The sequence below is a fragment of the Chaetodon trifascialis genome, chromosome 21 (assembly GCF_039877785.1).
Source record: "Chaetodon trifascialis isolate fChaTrf1 chromosome 21, fChaTrf1.hap1, whole genome shotgun sequence".
NCBI classification, from domain to species: domain Eukaryota; kingdom Metazoa; phylum Chordata; class Actinopteri; order Chaetodontiformes; family Chaetodontidae; genus Chaetodon; species Chaetodon trifascialis.
Genome location: NC_092076.1, coordinates 20,725,178 through 20,746,071, shown reverse-complemented (window position 1 = coordinate 20,746,071; position 20,894 = coordinate 20,725,178). Strand labels below are relative to the sequence as shown.

The window sequence follows — 20,894 nt, the reverse complement described above, 5'->3', positions numbered from 1 at the left end:
GAGAGAATATACATGGAGCTAGGAAGAGGATTTTATGAGAGACTGGTTGTTTATTTGATTAGTCACATAATATCAACCACGAAACTGAACGAATGAATAAAAGTTTATTCCTCGATATTTCATGCACAGATGGTAGCTAATTATTTACCATGAACATTTCGAGGCTTTTTCAGCAGAAGTTTCCTTCAGCTGCTGTCAGTCCACAGACAGCTGAATAAGCGCTGCCGCAAAGGTACGGAACTCGTATGTTTTGCGACAGTCATGGCAAGTGTCGGAAAGGTGTGGGAGGCTTTGGGCGCTGTTCATTACGTAGGGAGGTAGCCGCCTACACTGACCTGGATATCTATGGCCGAAGAGGACTCCGCCGACGTTTTTAATATTATGGATTTACGAATGTTTTGTGCTCGTCGTCAAAGAATATGCCTTCGTCTTGAAGGCGGTTGTACGACAAGTGTGATATCTCTCTGCTGAATTTTGACGCGAGTAATGGCTTGCTGAGAATCCTAATGGACAGTATCGATAAGTTAGCAATCAGAACCGGGACTGAATAGTCTCTTCGAGCAATATCCGGACTTCTCTGGTCTGTTTGCCCCCCATGCTCCCATATGTGCTGAGTGGAACTGGATATCCCCCTTGAGTGTATCGTAACATCTCCATTACCAAGAGACAACACTATTTACTTCTCTGACGCGAGGAAATGGAGCTGCGTCAGGCTACATGAACTTCATAATGACAAGGCCGGAGGTTTGGTGATTTTCCTTCACAGTAATAGCGGCAAATGTATTAGTTTTGAGTTTGACTAATGACGTGTGGGATTGGACAGGTCCTGTAACACTTGGACAAATCGACAGTCGACATTTTATCAGCAACAGAATTCTCCGTCTTTATTATCGCCGCGGTACACTGCAGTAGGTATATATGCGATCGTTTTATTTTGGAAGCGTCGAACGGAAAATCTTGCTGATTCTGCTGTGCTTGACGCGGGTTGCAAGGGGCCAGGATGTATTTATGCTGCTGCTCAAGATATGAAAACCATTGAATCAGCACAGCTTCGGGAGACCTGCTTCATCACTGGACACAGCGGGGGTTACGACAGCGTTCCTGTCCGTCAGCGTGGCTGTTGGTCGTGGTCGAAAACAGGACCGAAGCTGCTGGTTTCGTCTGAACTGGAATATTTCCATGAGGGCTTCTCAACCTCACGCCCAAACAATTTGTATGCGTTGCTGTATTCTGAGCTTACGTAAGAAAAGTATGTGATACTGTCACATCTTTGACTTTTTTAGTTAGATTTTTGTTTGTCTGTTTGTTTGTTTTTTATTTAGGCTTTGCTTTGTGTTTTTTTTTTATCCCCCCCCTTTTTTTTTTTTAATTTCTCCCTATGTCAACAACTCAGCGCCAAGTCCTGATGGAATCCTCTTTAGCTCTCGGCAGACTGGAACTGACCCCCTGTTCAAACGCTGTTGGGGTCAGCTTGACCCCCCGGCTTTGCGGCGCGCCCCCCGCCAAAGAGAAGTGCGGCCAGCGGCCGCAGGGGCCACAAGGCCAGGCTCACCTGAACGGCTGTGTCCCGCTGTCACATCAGGTGGCGGGTCACAAGTATGGAGTGGACAAAGTTGGTAAGTGAACTGGACCGCAGGTCTTTTCCTATTTCCTTACAATTTGAACGTTACGAATGTTTTTATTTAGGCCTGACAGCTGGATGTTATTTGTCACGCCTGTACTTGACTGAGGGTGGAGTGGAAAATAGGACCTACAAACAGTAACCCACCAAATATTTTCTGAAGTTATCTATATAAAGACAACTTTCTGCACACTACTGACATCTGTGTTACTGGAAAAAAGGAGTGAGAAGATGAAATTTATTTTTTAGTAAGTTTTGTTCCAATCAAGAACAAAAGTGTGGACGACAGAGTTGCTGTCATCAAGAACAGCAAATCATGAGATTTTGTAATCGTTGGCACGGTGATTTTTATTTTCTTTTTTTTGTATATATGAGGGAGCATGCATATGACATGCACTTGTCTCACTCTCTGCTTCCTCTGATTAACACAATTAGTATCATGGTTCTTAGGAACACAAAATGTAGAAAATAACCTTTGTGTCGTTTGTTTGAGGATGAAGTACCTTTATGCTGTCAATAAGAACAAGTGATTGTTCTCCTTTACACAGCACAGCACAGCACAGCAGACTGACTGCTCATGTGAATACACATTGTAGTGAGGCTCAAGCACTTTGATCATATGCTTAAACCCTGTATTCTTTGGACTTAGTATAGTCACAAATCCACAGACATAAACATTCCTGTAGCCTTAGTCACTGCTGTGGTCTGACTGTTCAGTGACAGGCTGCCTGAATGCTATGGGGAGACAGACTTACTGTCCACTATGTTTTTGGCTTGTTCCACTTCAGCATATTCACGTGATGCTGTTGTAAATGACATGTATGAGGTGTTGAAGTGTTTCCACAGATGAACCAGACTTCAGTTCAACAGTATGGGCACAGAGTTGACACTAATTGCAGTTGATTTTTGTTTTAACTAGCCAGAAACCGTAATGGGGGCTGCACGGTGGCTCAGCAGGTAGTGTGCGTACCTCACAGCAAGAAGGTCACCGGTTCAATTCCCGGGTCGGGCTTTTCTGTGTGGAGTTTGCATGTTCTTCCAGCATGCGTGGGTTCTCTCCGGTTACCCCGGCCTCCTCCTTCCGCCTTAGGTTAATTGGTGACTCTAAAGTGTGAATGGAATGTGTATATATGTTGCCCTGTGATCGGCTGATCACACCGGCCCAGGGTGTACCCCACCTCCCACCTGTCGACAGCTGAGATAGGCTCCAGCCCCCCCGCGACCCCGGAAGTGGCATAGAAGATGGATGGAAACCGTAATGCTGCCATACAGTGAGGCAGAGACTTGAACTTAACGTAGTAAGCTGACTAGCATGCTCCAGCTTCTAGTTCTGAGTAAAACTTGGGTTCTAAAATTTCTGTTCCGTGTGTGAATAGTGAGTGCTGTTGTGGAAATTTTCTGCTGCTGGTGAAGAATGAAAGAGAGGCTTCTGCCGGCTGACAAGGTTTTTATGTTTGCATGTATGTATCTTTGCAAAGAAAAGGTCAATTATCACACGAGCAGTAAAATGAGGAAATACCCCGAGCATGGGAAGAGCTAAACATTTATACTTGAGGAGTGCCCCCTACCCAAAGGTGTGTTTTCACACCTTCTGGTCTGCTGTTGGCATCAGTGCCAGCTCCCTAGGGGGTGGTCCACACCAGAGGCATTCTGCAGGGTTTTGTATGTAGGTGTTAAGAGGTCTAGACATCACAATTTGAAAACACAGAAGGACCTGATATCCTGCTGAGAAAATGGGAGGTGTGGTATCTCAAGAAGATGAAGTACAAGGAACTGAAATTACAATTACAGTACCTGGACATAAATAGACATTACTGACATTAATTCAGTTAATTTTGTGATTTCTGTGCATTGTAGTGTTGATTATAAAGTGAAAAGTTACATCACAAACGTAATGAGAGCTCAATGGGCTGCACTTGCACCGGTGGCAGCAGGTAGGTGGTGTTGATGATTGAGGACCATTGTATTGCTGCTTCTCTGTCAGTCCTACCGCTGATCTACACCAACTGCATTTTCACATTGATCAGATCTGATCAGAGAAACTTTGTGAATTTGTGAACATGCCATCCATGTTCCATGGTCTCTTTCTAAACTTTACTGACCCACACGAGCACTCATGCACACTGGATACCTGACATTTTCAAAGCCTCCGTTGTGTGTTATTGGGCGAGGTGTTGACCTGAATTGATTGTGCATAATACAGTCAGCAGCTGGTACTCATTACAGTACAGTCTCAGGTGGATGAGTCATTGCTGGTTAGTTAGTTACCTACCTTGATGATTGCACACCTCCTTAGAAGGCATACCTTTATGTTATGTAACAGGCAGGATGACCTTTGCGAGAGTGGCCTGAGGCTTGCAGTCAGCCGTGACAAACCTGTCCTTCCACAAATGTCACCATTCACATTGTTTTCTTTGGATGGATCCAACATTTACTTTATTTGCATTTGGTTCATATATATTCACTGTGTTGAATCACAGGCTTACCAGGAGTGTACACAAAGGTCATGTGAACTGAAAAATAGCTGGTTTATTTGTCAGTTTTGGAAATTTCCATTTTATTAGAGGAGGCATATTGGCTGAGGATTGTGGTGAAAGATGAGGTCAGTACATGAGTGTTTGAAGCATGGTGTCCAAAGCGAATCTTCATTCTGTGTGCTGGGTTGTGAAGCTTCATAATAACGGCAGGGTACACCTGGTTTAGGGCCGAAGACAACTCAATGGAAACTGCCCAGTTAAAACCACTTCCAGTTTAATGTATGTCAAAAATGAATAGCAATGTTTTCACAACTGGTTTATTTACATTTTACACAGTAGGGTTGAGTGATCATTTCTATCTTCAAATAATTCAAGCGTGGTTACGCAAGATCTCCAATAGGCGATCCCATTTCTAGGGAGTGGAGGGAGTTACGTCACGGCATGCCTGCACTCTGACCAGGAAATATTACACCAAACTCCCATTAAAGCACAAAAACACAGTGTTCTAGACACTCAAGATGGCAATTCAGCAGCAATGTAATCCATAAAGATAAACTCTATTTCTGTTCAAACTTAACAGATTTTGCTGAGGTGTCTCCACCTCAGCTCCCTATCAGCCTCCGCTGGTCAGCCACGCTATTTTGATTTTACTAACCAAATTAAACCAAGACTCATAACTCTGTTTTTCACTGTGTGGCATCAGGGAAAATATAGGTGCATCCCCTGAATCCATCAATAGTGAGTTTACCGCATCCTTTCAGATTTTAGCACATGACACACCTATTAACACCACCATAAAATGAAGATTACTGAAGGCCTCACACAGCACGGGCTCAAGGTTTCCAGTTTATACATTTCATTTGTCTCGTTCCCTTTCCGTTTCATCCATTCCGCTTGTGGCATCACAGTGAAAACACTATGCAGCAACGTCCTGGTAGACTTTAAAACACACGTGTATTAATACACTGGCAAGTTCAAAGCAAGGCTAACCAAACTAACCTGTCTGCACTCGTTTTCATCACAGACATTATTTAAAAGGCTACTTTTAAAGGAATTTTTACAAACCATATCAATAATAGAATCTGAACAATTGAATCTAAATGTTTGCAAAGGTGGGAAGCTGTCACTAATGTATTCTGTAGTTTATTTCTGTAGATGATTTCTTAAGAATGTCTGCAGTGTCCACTCCTGCAGTGGTGATACAGTTATACCGTATTTAACAGAAACATGGAATGATCTTATCTTAGTCCCTCCTTAGGCTCGGTATTGAACAATCATTAACACAAACGGCCCAAGTTCAAACTGAAAGGCAGGGAAAAGTAGCACTGACAGTATTGAAACACTGCCGCTGTAGAACAAGCTCTGGAATCCTGCTCAGCTTGTACTTCTGCTGATTGAAATAATCCTGCTCTCCCCTCCTCCCACTGCTCTGTTTCCCCAGGCCTCCAGTCTTCTTCTCCCCTATAAGTCTTTGTTGAATTGTGCGGTAGTGATGGTCAGAAATGTTCCTTGAAGAACTTTAGGTTGGAAGGTTTTCATTGACCTATAAATCAAGCATTGGTTTCATTCATTATTTCTGATCTGAGCTGGTCTATGGTTGGATTGAAAACCTACAGACCCCCTGTGGCACATTGTTGCTCACCCCTGGTGTAGCTGCAGAGAGGATCAGAAGTGTTCAATGCGTTGGTTCTTAAACAGTGTTTAGTAAAAGAGACAGGCTCACAGGAACACACTTGATTTGCTGTTAAATATGTGACTGAAGGTGGTGATGTGGTCATGGTTAAACTGCAGTTTAGGCAGAATGATGTTCTCTAGAGTGGTGCTTAAGTGGTACTATGTAGTCAAAACAAGCACAAACAGTGATGGATATCATTTGTTCTTGTCTTATTGAGTCAGAAAAGAAAGCAAAGTATGTTGAAAACAAGCCCAATGATTTCAGCTGATCCAGGCTGCCATGAAGTCCCTTGTGATGAGCTATTTTGCGTTTGCGACTGTTTGCTCACATGTTTATGTTTAAGAAATTACATCAGCTGATACATTGTTGTTGGATTTTTTTTAACTACCAAATATTAATAACAATATCAGATGGGCTATAATGGCGACTGTAATTTGTCAAGCTTAACCACACCGTTGGGTGTTAGCTCTTTAGGGTATGTGGCTTCAGATGCAGCCTAACATCTGTAAATCCTGGGTAACCAGTGTCAGCAGGTTATTAACTGGCTTTAGCTATGTATGTTGAGTCCAGCTCTAGCTGTGTTCAGAAGAAAAAGTTCTTAATTACAAGTCGGTTTCATGCATCATCATTAGAACCATGATATGACATGACATGAAGCTGTGATACCCTTGGGGAAAGTTGAATATTATGGCAGCAGAAATATGAAATTACACAAGATGAAACACACTAAGGCTCAGTGTGGGAATTATTTAATACGTTTGGTATTTTCAACATGTTCAGTAGGGACATTTTGGTGTTTTTGTGTCATGATGAGCAAGCTATGATACGTAGATAAGTGATGCCAGAGCAGAGAGCAAATACAGATAGCTTGTGTTTCAACAAAAAAAAAAAAAATGTTGGCAAAGGAAATGATTCCTGATGCATGGCTTGACGAAGTGTCGAATTCCTGATGAGATCGAGCTGACTGGATATATTCACTGAAAGTCTTTTTCTAGAATGTGGAACCAGTGGAATCATTTCAGGTTCCAGACAGTTTAGGTTCCAGTGCAAACCTGTTTCCATGTTCAACCTGAAGAGCTGTTTGAGGAGTTTTTGCATGTCAAATGGATACTGTTATTAGTTTATCAGCATCAAGGTGAAGGCAGGCAGGACTTTTTAAGATTTTAACCTTGTTCAGGATCCCTTAAATTAAAGGGTCATTAAAGACTCATGTCCAACATATATGCTGAGCAGCACATTTTCCACAGTAAAAATAAACTTAGGGGTAAACACACACTGATAGGGATATTGTGATGAGCCAAATAAGCCATGAACATCTGCTTGTCGATGTGTCAGTCTCTCTAGTACAGTGTTGCCTTTACCAGTGGAATTATCCTTTTCTAGATGACTGGTACTATTTATGAATAAGTTCAATCAGTTTTAGCCGCAATAATATCTGTTCACATTTAAGTGTAACCATTTACCACCAATTTCATCAGGTCATATCTAGATTTGTAGAATATACACGGAAACATTTACATATTGAACACAGGTATGCTGTATAGGTGCATTCAGTGCACATATTCGTCTTCTTCTGTCTAACTTCTTTTTCAGTGTGTCTCTCTTTCACACCATCATTTCGACTTAGACTAAGACGGTTTCTTTGATCCCAATTTGGGAAATTACTTTCATCAGTCAGGACCAGTGTCTCATCAGGTCAGCTGACTGTGTGTGTTGTTGTGTTCTGAAGTCATTTGGTATACAGAAGTGACACACACTGACTGACTGTTTGCTGATGATTTCACTGACTGACTGGCTTTAGCTCTGAGGCTGGCTGTCCAGCAGACCGATGGGATGGCTGGAAATTTTAATAATTAACTGACTAACTCACTGTCTAATTGGTTGACCTGTTCATTCATAACTCATACTTAACTGGTTACATCCACACACATATGCAAGACCAGTCCATGTGAAAAAAACAAAGGATCATGTTTGCCAAGCAGATTAGAGTTGAGTTTCTCAGTCACAGCTCATGGACACAGACAATATTTCATTGTCCTATCCATATTAAGTCTATATTACACCAAGTCCTTCATGCTAGTTTCTCTTTCTTTTCATTTCGGTAATCTTTCCTCTCATTCCTCAATAAATGTCATCTCATATTTACAGATTCTACTTTTTATGTTCTCATGACACTTCCACTTAGAGCATTTTGTCATCCCTCTGTCACTTTACTTGTATTTTATTGCTGCTGTCTAAGTTGTGTGTGTTTGATACATATCACAGTTTATGATTCAGTATTTAATAATAACCTCAGTGTTGAAGGTAGTGAACACACTCAACTGCCACTCATATGCTAAAACAAGGGTTGAAGCGAGATGGCTGGGTCCAGCTGTGTCTTACTACTGTTTACTGGTTCAAGCACCATAATCCTTAAAATGCTTTGCTTTGCTAAACTTTGATTTTGAGTTCCATCTTTGTATTTGTTAATTTTCAGGTATTTTGCAGCATCCAGATGGAACAGTCCTGAAGCAGCTTCAGCCTCCACCCAGAGGTCCACGAGAGATGCAGTTTTACAGCATGGTAATACCTCTGCATTCATAGTTTAATAGTCTCATACAATGACACAGAGCAATATGAGCACCGCTAAACTATACTTGTATCTCTTTATTGTCAGTTCATACACAGTATCTTCATAAATATAAAGTGTTTTTGTCTTTATAATCTTTCATATATATTTTTAATAAAGTGTTCAGAAGGTGTTTTAACATATTTACAGAACAGAATTCTGCAGTTTCACAATTTCTTAAGTGCAAACATGAGCTGTCAACTGATTAATGTTACAAGTCATTGTTAGGCGTCACATTGCGTATTTTTGTATTGTGTAATGCATTTTGTTACAACACTCCTCACAGTCCAGTCATGAAATAGACTTGCGTAAGCTCTCTCACTCTGTATTTAGGTTTGTATGAGCATTTACCTTTATTGTAACTGGCATACTAACTTGCTCAACAGCACTTTCTATACAAAGTGAATGGATGGATGGAGAAATAGAAATTGTTGATAATCAGTATAAATATGAGACAGTCCATATGGGCCTGTGGAAGCACGTGGTGGCACATGTGTCTGCTGCATCAGAGCTTCAGTGTTTGCTTTAAAGCTTAGCAGCACTGTCAGCCTCAGCCACTCTCATACAAACAGGAGTGAGTCATTGCATCTTGTGTGCATGTCTCTTGACCAAACCAATCAAACCTAATCCCAACAACACACATCTCACAGTGGCTTGGCATCTTGCTCAGGGCTGGAAATCTGGTTATAGTTGAGAGAAAAACATTGAGCTGTTCCTAAACAGCAGTAGTACATTTATTCTATCTACGTGCACTTTTATTTTTTATTTTTATTTTTTGCTCTAGAAGGATCAGAATAACAACATTTAATAACCTGGGGCTGGTGTTATACTGTATGTTACCATTTTCATCTTAATGAATTCTGGTTGTTCAGTTTCCATTACAATTGTCATCATGATGGAAAAGCCTCATAAAGAAAAAAAGAATTATTGCATTGAAATTGTACTGCATATTGTATTATACCCTGTGTTAGTGATGAAATAATACTATGCTTTATGCCACTTGCACTACTTACATGTATTTATATTTTTTGGATATTTATTTTTATTATTTGCACTTCTGCTTAGATGCTAAACTGCATTTCGTTCTCTGTGCACTCTGACGATGTCAATACAGTTGAATCTGATCTAATCTAATCAGCTGATTGATTGATTGATTAGTCAATCCACAGAAAACTGACCAGCCACAGAGTGAATACATGATTGATTAAATCATTGATTGCTGGTATGTGTGTCATAGGTGTATGCAGAGGACTGCTGTGATCCATGCCTGCTGGAGCTCCAGAATTATCTGCCCAAGTACTATGGCACCTGGTCCTCTCCTGACAGCCCCAACGGTGCGTGCGTGTATGTGTGCGTGTATGTGTGTGTGTGTGTGTGTGTGTGTGTGTGTGTGTGTGTGTGTGTGTGTATCCATTGCTCACTCACGCAAGTCCAAGTCCAAAAATAAATGTAGATGAGGTGAATTGACTTCTTATTAACATTAGTCCTATGATAGACTGGTTATTATAAGTCAATACTGATATTCAGTCTCTATACAAGCCAAATACTATGTGCTACTCTGATGTTTTCTAAATGATTCTTCTTATTCAACATTATGTGATATTCATGTAATATAAGGTTTAGTAAACTGCTGGAGAGATATAAACTGCACCGACGTCTCACTGTAAACACTTGGCTTGTCAGATGTCTAATTGTCAAATTGTCATGAAGTCAAGGAAGAACCTTCATCATATCAGAAGCATGTCATGAGCAGTTATGACTGCTTTGTTTTTGAATGAAAAGAGAACAGTCTCATGTGAACAAGCTAGTAATAACTCTCTGTGCAGCTGCCTCAGACCTTTACCTGAAACTGGAGGATGTGACTCGACGCTTCGTCAAGCCATGCATCATGGATGTGAAGTTGGGCCAGCGGAGCTATGATCCATTTGCCTCGCAGGAGAAACGGGAACAGCAGATCAGAAAATACCCACTGATGGAGGAGATAGGCTTCCTGGTCCTCGGCATGAGGGTGAGTGTGAACTGTTGTGCTTTTGTGGAGGATCTTTAATCTGTCAAATTTTAACTCGGACCTTGATTTACTTCATACTGGAAAATGGCCTGTAATGGCACTTCATTAGACCTAACCAGAAAAATAACAGAAATGTACATTGAGCAATTTTTTTCTCCAAAGGTTGATTCATGTCAATAATGGCAATAATACTTTAAATAGGCCTATATTTTAAGGCTCTGTATTATTAAAAAGAAAATCTTGAGATCTCTGCCAACGACATTACAAGAGCTTCTGTGCATTCCCAGCCAATCAGAAAATATCAACCAGTTGATGCTTTTTAATATCAAACAAAACGTGGTGACGCTGCATCCATGTTCTTACTTAAATACAACAGGGGGTGCAGATAGGAATAACAGAAAATTAAAATACACAGAATGAACAAAGCAAAAGGAGCACCATAGATGAATATATGCTAAATATATGCTACCATAAAGGAGTTATAAATCAAAGCACAGCTTGCATAGCCTTAACAGAATCAAAATACCTCTTCAGTTCAATTTTAAAAGCAGGCAGGTGGGGCCTGGAATTACTACATTTACATTTATGTGCACTGAATTTGTCCATTAAAAAATCTGATTAATCACAAAAGATATGATACCAGAGAAAGCCTCCTTAAAAGAAAATGAAAGTCACTGAAAAAAGACATTTGAATAAATTCAAGAACATCTGGCCAAAATTTTCCAGTGGATGCAAGACCAAATGAGATCCACTGGAGAAGTGGATTCACAGAAGGAGCAGCAGTACCAATATCCCTTTTGTATTTAAGATGAAATGATTTAACCGAGTTGGAAATAAGTAGTGAATTAAAGAGATATTGCTTTGTAAAATGTCAACAGTGAAAAAAGCTCAAATGCAGCAGGAAGTTTAACAAGCTGTACCCGAGTTTCCCCCTTTCTGTTCAAAAAAAGACTGAGCTTCTGTCAGTGTTCAAATTCTGGCTATGTTCTCCAGTGATGTTAGCTAGTTCCATGCTCAGATTAATGTTACTGTCAAGTACATTTACTAGACAAATCATCATCAACAGATGATTGCCCCATATGTCCAATAACCTGTCCATTAACCATAGTAGTCAAATCCAGTTGTATGCCACTCCTAGTAACACGATAACAGAAGTCATGGATTGTACCTTTCATACATACAGTGACGATGAACATCTGATACTGTTGAACAACCTGAAAAGGATCAATGTTTAACCCATGTGTGACAGATGAAGTATGTTCATGTTGTTGACTAAACTGAATAGCACACAATTCACCCTCTCGTGTGTGAGTCCACACACGCACACACGCACACACGCACACACGCACACACACACACACACACACGCACACACACACACACACACACACACACACACACACACACACACACACACACACCCATCTGTGCAAATAGCTGTTCATGTGAAGCTGTTTGTTGAATCTCTGTCGTGTCCCTAACTCTCAGCTCTGACTGTGGAACAGTAAACACACATCATGGGTGAAAGAGACAGATGACAGGAAAGAAATGGAAAACTTATTATCTGTTGGAAAGGAAAAGCGTCACACAGCAAGACCTTTATCACTTTGATCAGTTTCCATTGCAGTGTACTCTCAGTATCATCATCATCATCATCAGTAAACATCCTTTCCTGCCTGCAGCAAGAAACAAGCAAAAATCACCCAATGAGCTCTATATTTAAAGTTTCCATGAAGGTATTGGTCTGTTCATCATGATGAACGACACTGCGCACTGTTTGAAATGGAGTAATGGAGGCTTACTTGTCCTTCATTTCATGTTCCGTTCTCCTGCATATTTTCAGGGGTTTGCAAAAGTTTGGCCACCCCTGGTCAAATCTTCTGTTACTGTGTAGGAGATGGACTGGACTCCAAAAGTCATCCAGTCAGAGATGAAACATCCTCTTCCACATTTTACACAGCATTACTTCATAATGTTTGTTTTTTTTAAATTTTAGAGGGAAATAAACAAAAGGAGCACCATGTAAAGGTTTGGCCGCCCCAAAAGATCTGAGCTTTCCAATAGCTTTTACCAACGTCTCTGACCTTAATTACCTTGATGGTGCTGTGACTTGTTCACAATCATCTTTGTCATCTCTGGTTGTTAGCAAATCTCACACTGTCTGTTATTTCCATTAATGATAGGGAGCAATAGAGAATAAAGCAGCGTTGGTTTCCTGAGGAAAGCTTCATTCTAAGCTTCTAAAATATTCACTCATTATTCATTGTTTTTGGAAGCTGTATTCTTCATATATGTTGAGTTGTTTGCTCAGCTAATTGAATGAACTAATTTTTCATGTGACAACATTACACAATTAATGACTGAAAACCTGTTAACTGTCAACATTGGAATGAAAACTCCACAGAGAATTATCTGGGTATATTTTTTAATGAGCCTCATCATGAAACAGATCAATGGATTGAGCTCTTTTTTATTTTCACATTGTCAATGTGGTGCCTAAGATGAAAAAGAAAAAGCAAACTTCCCAGGCATGTATTCAGAAAGTTGTCAGAGTTGTTCATCAACTCCACGAGACAGTCCAGCCCTGGAGGTCCATACCACTAAGGCTGTAAAAACCCACATTTATCCACAGACGCATGACAGAATCTCACAGAGACGGACGGAGAGGACAGCAGCCTCCTCAGTGCAAGTGCTGGATAAAGATATGGGACAGGGAGGGTATGATTCAGGCCTGAGAGGAGGTGATGACCTTTGTTTCGAGGAAATAAGTAATATATTTCTAACTGTCACTCTTTATGTACAGCAGGACATAGCCCACTGCTTGATGGTTTGTCCTTAAAGGTCTGGTAGTGTTTGTCTAACCTGATCCTCTGAGGAAATGACAGTCACTGATAGGACATCAGCTTTATGGCGGCACGTCTCCACCCTTTGTAAACTAGTCATAAATGAACTGTGATCTTGTGGACTTGAGCTCTGATGCATGCTCATGTAATCTCTATGAAGACTTACTTGGAGGTTACTGTACAGAAGATCAACTTAGTGTTTGATCTGTGCTACAGTACCATAGACTGAGAAGTGGCAAAGCATATTACTGAAAAACATCTACACCTTTCAGAACTTGACTTAAACTGTGCACATAGCCACACCCTGAGTATACACTCAGGAGGTGCTGAATTCACAGGAATCTTTGAATGTGTTTTAGACGAAAAACATGCTTAACTTGAAGGTGCACTAATCCATCTTCCACATGAACAGTGGGACCAGATGAGTGTTTAGAATGTGAAAGATGTACTGAAAAACCCACGGAGAATTACCACCACTTCAACAGTTCTTCTCAACTCTGCAGAAGTCTTTAGCGTTATTTGAAAATTGTACTTGGAAGTTCAGTGCTTAAGCAGCACAGTACTGATCCACTGTTTACAGTCATCCTGACATACAGTAGTTAGTGATTTTGAAAGGTTTGAGCTCTAGATTGAATCGATTTTAACAGTTTTGAATTTTGTGGGTTTGAATTACGCTGCCAGTACAGTATGAGTTTATGAAAATGTGCCTGTGAGCTGGGCTAAAGAGGTTTAATGCAGGATGCGGTGGTAGCAGCTCAAGTTATAATTTAGACAGTTGAAAAACAGAGAGAGTTCAGTATCTGGATTCTTTTGTACCTTAGAAAAGGGAGTTTAGAACAGAATGTTCTGGCACTGTGCTGGGAAAATTCCCATACCAATCTCTGATATGTGTTTATTTAGATGGGAGGAGGCTAATTAGTGGTAATGATCTTCCTGATGGAGGAATGAAGGTGGGGGAGCAGAGAGTTAGATTGAAAGGAAAAGATAAAAAGAGGTGATTGAGTAAAGCTATGAAGCCCTTCATGCTGATGGTCTGCTCAACATGCAGCTGAGACTTTGGCGCTGTTCTTCAAATGTGTCTTAGGTAGTGCTGTCAATCGATGAAAATATTTAATAGCAATTAATCTCATGAATGTCATAGTTAACTCGAAAATATGGACAAAATTACCCATTTCGATGTCAGCAAGAATATCCATAATTAAAATGGATGTTCTCCCAAGAATAAGTTTTTATTCTAATATGATTCCTGTTGCACCGCCCAAAAACTACTGGGACAATCTGATCACCTCAAACTTTATATGGGGTGGTAAACGACTACGTCTCAAGTTATCTACACTACAAAGGAGCAAAAAGGATGGTGGTTTAAATGTTCCAAATTTTAAATTGTACTCTTGGTCCTATATAATTCGCCCAATATCTGTTTGGTTTGATCCATCTATGGTGGTCTCTTGGAGACCGATTGAAGAAAACTTGGCTTACCCACATAGGCTACAGGACCTTGTTTTCACTGCTCTTCTTTCCAAGAGTGCTCAACGCCAACTTATGTCTTTTTTATTGTCAACATGGCGAGCAATAGAGAAACAATGTCAGATTTCTTTAAAATGGCACACTCATAGCCCTCTTTTCAACAATTTTGACCTCACTATGGGAAGAGCCCCCTTTAAGATCCCACAATGGTCTACTAAGGGAATCAATATTTTAATGGATATCTTGGAAGAAAATGGGATGAGATCTTTTGATGATATATGTTCCCTGTACAATGTCACTAAGAGTTCTTTTTTCTTTTATCTTAGACTCAGACTAGCTATGCGCACTTATGGCGTTCCATGGGGTGAAAATTCGGCAACCCATCCACTTTACTCTTTATTAAATGTCAGAGGTAAAACCAAAGCTCTAACATCCAAAATGTATGCTCTTTTAAATTCTGTTTATAAATCTTTAAATATCAACCATATTTGGAGTAGAGATTCAATTCAATATTCCTTTATTCGTCCCTCGAGGGGAAATTCCGAAAACAATTTCACCCCAGATGGGACCTGAGATCTTGGGAGATGAGATCTTCATATCTCTGAGAAGGATATATGTTGGACAACTGTTTGGAATAATCCAAATAATAATTTGGAATGATCATGTTTCCAAAAATCCCAATCATAAATTGATACACTTCAAATTTTTACATAGGATGTATCTTACACCTAGAAGACTCCATCTAATGAAACTTGTATCCTCCCCAAACTGTGATCTCTGCCCAATTCATGATGTTGGATCTTTTATGCATATGCACTGGCATTATCCAGAAGTCACAACTTTTTGGGAAATGGTATCTTTAACACTGACTAAACTTTTTGATGTACTGTCCGTACTGTCCCAAATTGTTTTTATTGAATGACGCCTCTGCTTGAAATTGACCTAGTTACCATTACCCTACTTTATTTGCTAGCCTGACAGCTGCCAAAAAGATGCTAGCACTTCACTGGCAACCTCCTCATTCTCTTTCTCGGATTCAATGGCTACTTTTCCTTGTTAGATATCCTGTACATGGAGCTGTCAGTAGCCAGAATGCACAACGCAAAGCAAGCCACTATCACCTCCTGGACTTCTTTAATAGAGAAAATTAAGAACTTTTTGTGCCTCCAAACTGATCTCTAGAGCTTTGTATGTCTATGAATGTTTTCTCTGTCCTTTTCCTTTCTTTTTTTTGGTGTTACAATAACCTTTCTTTCTTTCTTTCTTTCTTTCTTTCTTTCTTTCTTTCTTTCTTTCTTTCTTTCTTCTTTAATCTACTTTTTTCCTAATTATTACTTATTGACTCTAATTAATGTTATTGTTACACTGTCCAAGCATAGTCTGATGAAAAAATAAAAAAATAAAAATGAATGTCATAGTTAACTTAATCGCAAATTAATCGCACATTTTTATCTATTCTAAATGTCCCATTAATTATCATTTTAATACTCTTATCAACATGGAAAAGTGGATAGGCTTGCTTTGTGCAAATGTTTTTTTATTGAAAACAACGTGAAGTGTTTCCTTCCTCACCACCGTTACCAAGTGCTTGCTCATAAGGGGACAGCTAGGTCTGTCCAGAGCAAAGACCTGCTCTATGTGGAAAGAGTCACAAGACAAGTTTTGTTGTGATTTGGCATGATATGAAGAAATTGAAATGAACTGAGGTAAATTGATAGAAGTCTCATGATGAGTGAGGTTCCCCCTGAGCTGCATTTGCGATGGTTCTTTTATTTTGTTGTATATTTTTTTCATATACAAGTATCTCTTTTCATTATGAAAATCAGATGATAATTCAGGTGATAATTACACCATGTTTTCGTGATGAAAATCTTTAATTCTAAGCCTAAAAAAGTCTGCCGTTTGTATCTGAAACAAGTTCATTTAAGAGATTGACCCTAAAATGTCTTGGTCATGACCCAGCTAATTATCAAGAAGCAGCACTTTTGCAGGTCTTCTGCGCTCATTTTTGGTCATGATGGGGCTCAGCATGCAGCAGGCTTTGATCTGCAGTCACAGCTGGCTGCTCTGATGTTCTGAAGGCAGGTGTGAGTGTAGCTGTGGACCACTAGATGGAGTCAGTGTTCAATCAGTGGGAGAGACTACGAGCACCTACAGATGACCACCTCAACAGAGAGAATAAGACTGTGCACAGCACTGAATAACTTTTTTGTGTATTAACTTTTCTTCAGCATAAGCTAACAGCTCTTGTTTAGAAATTCTATATTAATATAATATTGATGTATGAGGCTTGATCAGTGAACAGGAGCTGTGTTATTTGCTAAAATCGGTCTCTGTTGAGTTTTAACATGTAACATTTTGTTACATTTCAGGTGTATAAGGTGTGTAGTGATACATTTGACTCATACGACCAGCACTACGGCAGGGGACTGGTTAAGGACACCATTAAAGATGGTAAGTGTGTGTTTTCACTAACACATTTAAGTGACGGTGAAGGAGTCATAGTGCTGGAGGAACCTTTCGGAAAAACTCTCAAGTGATCACATGCTTAACCACATGCATGCTGAGAGAGCAACACAATATTTAAAACTCTCACCTCCTCTCCACCCTTCTCCTCCAGGTCTGGCTAAATTCTTCCATAATGGTGTTAGTCTGAGGAAGGATGCAGTGTCAGCCAGCATCTGCAGAGTGCAGCGTATTCTTCGCTGGTTTGAGTCCCAGCATCAGCTGACCTTCTATGCCAGCTCCCTTCTCTTTGTTTACGAGGGCCTCCCCTCCACTTTCTCCTCTTCCTCCTCATCCTCCTTTTATTCCCCTGTCAGCACCCCTTCGATCAGCCCGAATGCCACGTTGTCATCGGCGGGTGACAGCGGTCAGGATGGGGAGGGAAAAGCAAGACAGGAAGGGGTGGGGCAGGAAGACGAAGTGGCTGAGTACAACAACAACAACATTCAGGTGTCTGTGCCATGGGACTTCAGTCTGGCCACCATTTACACCAACCACACAAAAGGTGGCCACCACCACTGTGCTAAGGGTCATCTCCATGGCAACAGTGGAGACGGTGATGCTGTGGAGAGAACAGTGAGCTCAGTTTCTGGTGATAACATCTCAGCACTGTGTGAAGAAGACAACTCTGCATGGAAACGGACAAGTGAGTCACAAAAGCCACCAAACAGAAACGGAAACAGATCACAACTGGAAGGGAAGGATGAGGATGGAGAGCAGGAGGACAGCGGCAGGAGGAGCAGGAGAGAGGAGGAGAAACTGAAAGGACGAGGTGATGGAACAGAGGGGAGTGGAGGAGACACAGAGGTGGAAGTCAGGATGATCGACTTTGCCCACGTTTTCCCAAGTGAGAGCCATGATTACGGTTACATCTACGGCCTTAAACACCTGCTGGCAGTGCTGGAGCAGGTCCTCTGTGAGGCCGCCTAGAGCTCTCACTCCTCCCTGCCTTCTCTTACCTCCTGACCTGCTCAGTGAACCTGTCTTCAGCTGTCAACCCCACTTTCTTCTCAAAACATGGAAACCTTCAGAGGAGACAGGGATGAAACAAAGAAGTGAATATTAAAACAGAACCATAATCGTCATCATCATCTCACCTGATTGTGATGATCCATCATCTGTGTGTGTGTGTGTGTGTGCGCGCGCGCTTGCTTGTGAGCAAAGTGGAGGTAGTAGAGGCTGACAGCTGTGTTTTCTCTGTGATCAGCAGCACTCCATGCACGAATCAATCCATGAAGGCATTATGACCCAGAACTTAAACACAACATCTTCTGCTGCAGTTAGTGATGCTCAGACAAGCTAGTGCTCTGCAAGGTCACATGATTTCACCTTTATTCCATTTGAAATGCATTCATAGAAATAGGTTTTGACAAACATATACCATGGCCGCTGAAATGATCTGGTATGTTTTAAAATTGTATATCGGTACACCTCAAGCTAGGGGTGGGCTGGGCGATATGATAACATATATCAAGAGATGATCACAATTAGTCAACCACCACAGAGTCTTCTATAGTACTTGGACAGTAGTGGCTAGCTCTGTGATATCAACGGTTGAATTAGACCATTGTGGGAATTGTTGTAAATCAGGAAGCAGCACTGATTTATGGCAGTATCCATTTTACAAGAGTTCATCATTAATTTGATGAATGTGATTTAGTTCTATAATTCACTGGATTAGCCTAAAGCAGATATTTCCATCTGTCCCCAACAGTTTCTGAACTTCTAGGAAATGTACTATATTGTGATATATATTTGTATTGCAGTATAAAATTACTTTTACTGTGATTTTATTCATGTCACCCACCCCTACCTCAAATGTAATTTAATAAAACAAAAAATTCCACTCACAACCTTTTCCCAGAGCTAATGGAGCTTTCCCAGGTCGTCCTGGTAATGTAGACATGCAGCCTTATTAGCTGTAATGATTTCATCCATAGTCATCCAACATCTCCATGAAAATACTAACATTTGAGAGCAAACTAAGGATGATCGGAAACGGAATGGGTTTTATATGACTGATACAATCCATCAAACATCACCCAGGCCCATCAGGCTCACTCCAGATCCACCAATTGGCTTCCTGTCTGCTGCTCAAAAAGGACACATCGGTGGATGGACTTTGCTCGGTTGTCATGGAGATGGATCTGTTGACATGCAGGCTCATTTGATGTTATGATTTAATCAATATAACTGAACAGCTGTGGAGTGGATCCTCCGGATTGCAGTAAAATCAAAGTGAATCGAGAATGAGAGACTTTTGTGTGTGTTCGGTTGAGACTAATGAACTATGCACTCTGCCAAGAAAACTACCTAAAATTCTCTAAACCTAAACTGTTAGACATAGCACAAACCTCCTTGTGCTCCAGGACTCAGAACATGTTGCTTTTATCACATCCCGGGTGTCGAGCTAATGCGTCCGCAGTGGTGAACTGGATTTGGTTCTTTTAGGTTTATAGTACACTGGCTGGCAAACAGAAGTCCCTTGTTTGGCCTCCACTGAACCAGTGAATCAAGGATTGGATTATATCATCACAATCATAGGATTGTGAATGGCTGCTTGAGGGTTAAACTGACAAAGATTTGCTGTAAGTTTGTGACCACTGCGTGAAACAAGAAGCCTGCAGAATGTTTAGTTTCAGGTTGGGTCGTCATTTTGCATTTTTCTTTAAACCACTGTCTACAGGTAACTAACTCAGGTAAATTTACTGTAAGAAAAAAAGCTTAATATTACTACTATTGTTCTTTCAGAAAGATGATCCTCATGCTGTCTGGTTATTCAGTTGTAAACAGCTGTTTTATATAGTCTTACTCAGTGTTTCGCTTATTCATGATTGACCATATCAATGTTCATCTTTGAGCCATGTTTCTGACCGTTTAACCGTACAATGAGCTTACGTGTTATGTTGTGTTACCATGGCTGTTTTAATTGTTGTACACATTTGGCTGCCAAATCACCTCCACTTTCTCAAACTGTGCTCCCTTGTGCTCTTGCCCCCCCCCCCAACCACCACCACCACCCCGCGTTAGCTATAGGAACAGGATTATATTGCTGTCATATTTTGTTCTCCCAATATTTTGAGAAAACTTCTATCAAAAGATTGCTTGTTGCTCATGAGTGGGTTGGACTTTAGTACCATTTCTCTTGTATTTACCATGAGTTACTCTAAGTTACATTAAGTAAGTTATAAATCGGCAAGAATAGAAAAATCAGCTGTTCCCCCAAATTCTGAAGAGATGATTGTTTGGAACCTTTTTTTTATTATTATTAATGTTATTTGACAGAAGCATTATTATTCCCTAAGGATTTTAAGATTGTAGTAAAAACATAGTTGAAACATGCTGCTTTAATGGGAGTTGGCTGACAGACTCATCAGAGAGAGACAGAATGCTAAAGGAAGGACAGCGGCTGAATGGTTTTCGGCTTGGTGCAGATGGGCAGAAGCAGAAGTCAGCAATTCCTTTCTCCATGAATCTCAGCAGGAGACGACAGCTCAACTGGTTCATATTGCTTTTGCCTTTTTTTTTTTTTTTTTTTGAAGTCATATTTGGTGGTGTTGACTAATATGTTTTGTTAGGCTGATAACTGATGCTGCACATATTTAATGCCATGTACGTCAAAGGTTCAGTTATACTGTATTAAGACCGAAGGGTTCATTTGAAACCAGTGATCTTCATTTAGCTGTGACA

At 40.5% G+C, this 20,894-nt stretch overlaps 1 protein-coding gene across 1 annotated transcript; it reads left to right on the top strand.

The window, feature by feature from the left end:
* Nucleotides 1–1,370: 1,370 nt before the first annotated feature.
* ipmkb (inositol polyphosphate multikinase b) lies at nt 1,371–19,394 on the top strand. The gene is made up of 6 exons (XM_070989863.1): nt 1,371–1,616; nt 8,250–8,335; nt 9,619–9,715; nt 10,217–10,389; nt 17,072–17,153; nt 17,320–19,394. Exons 1-6 carry the CDS (start codon nt 1,379–1,381, stop codon nt 18,132–18,134), a joined length of 1,491 nt encoding a protein of 496 aa, XP_070845964.1. The 5' UTR covers nt 1,371–1,378; the 3' UTR covers nt 18,135–19,394.
* The last annotated feature ends 1,500 nt before the right edge of the window (nt 19,395–20,894 follow it).

Coding starts and splice junctions, on each gene's coding strand:
- ipmkb (XM_070989863.1), top strand. CDS start 1,379: ATGTCAACAACTCAGCGCCAAGTCCTGATGGAATCCTCTTTAGCTCTC. Junction 8,336..9,618: donor AGATGCAGTTTTACAGCATG/GTAATACCTCTG, acceptor TGTGTGTCATAG/GTGTATGCAGAGGACTGCTG. Junction 17,154..17,319: donor TAAGGACACCATTAAAGATG/GTAAGTGTGTGT, acceptor CTTCTCCTCCAG/GTCTGGCTAAATTCTTCCAT.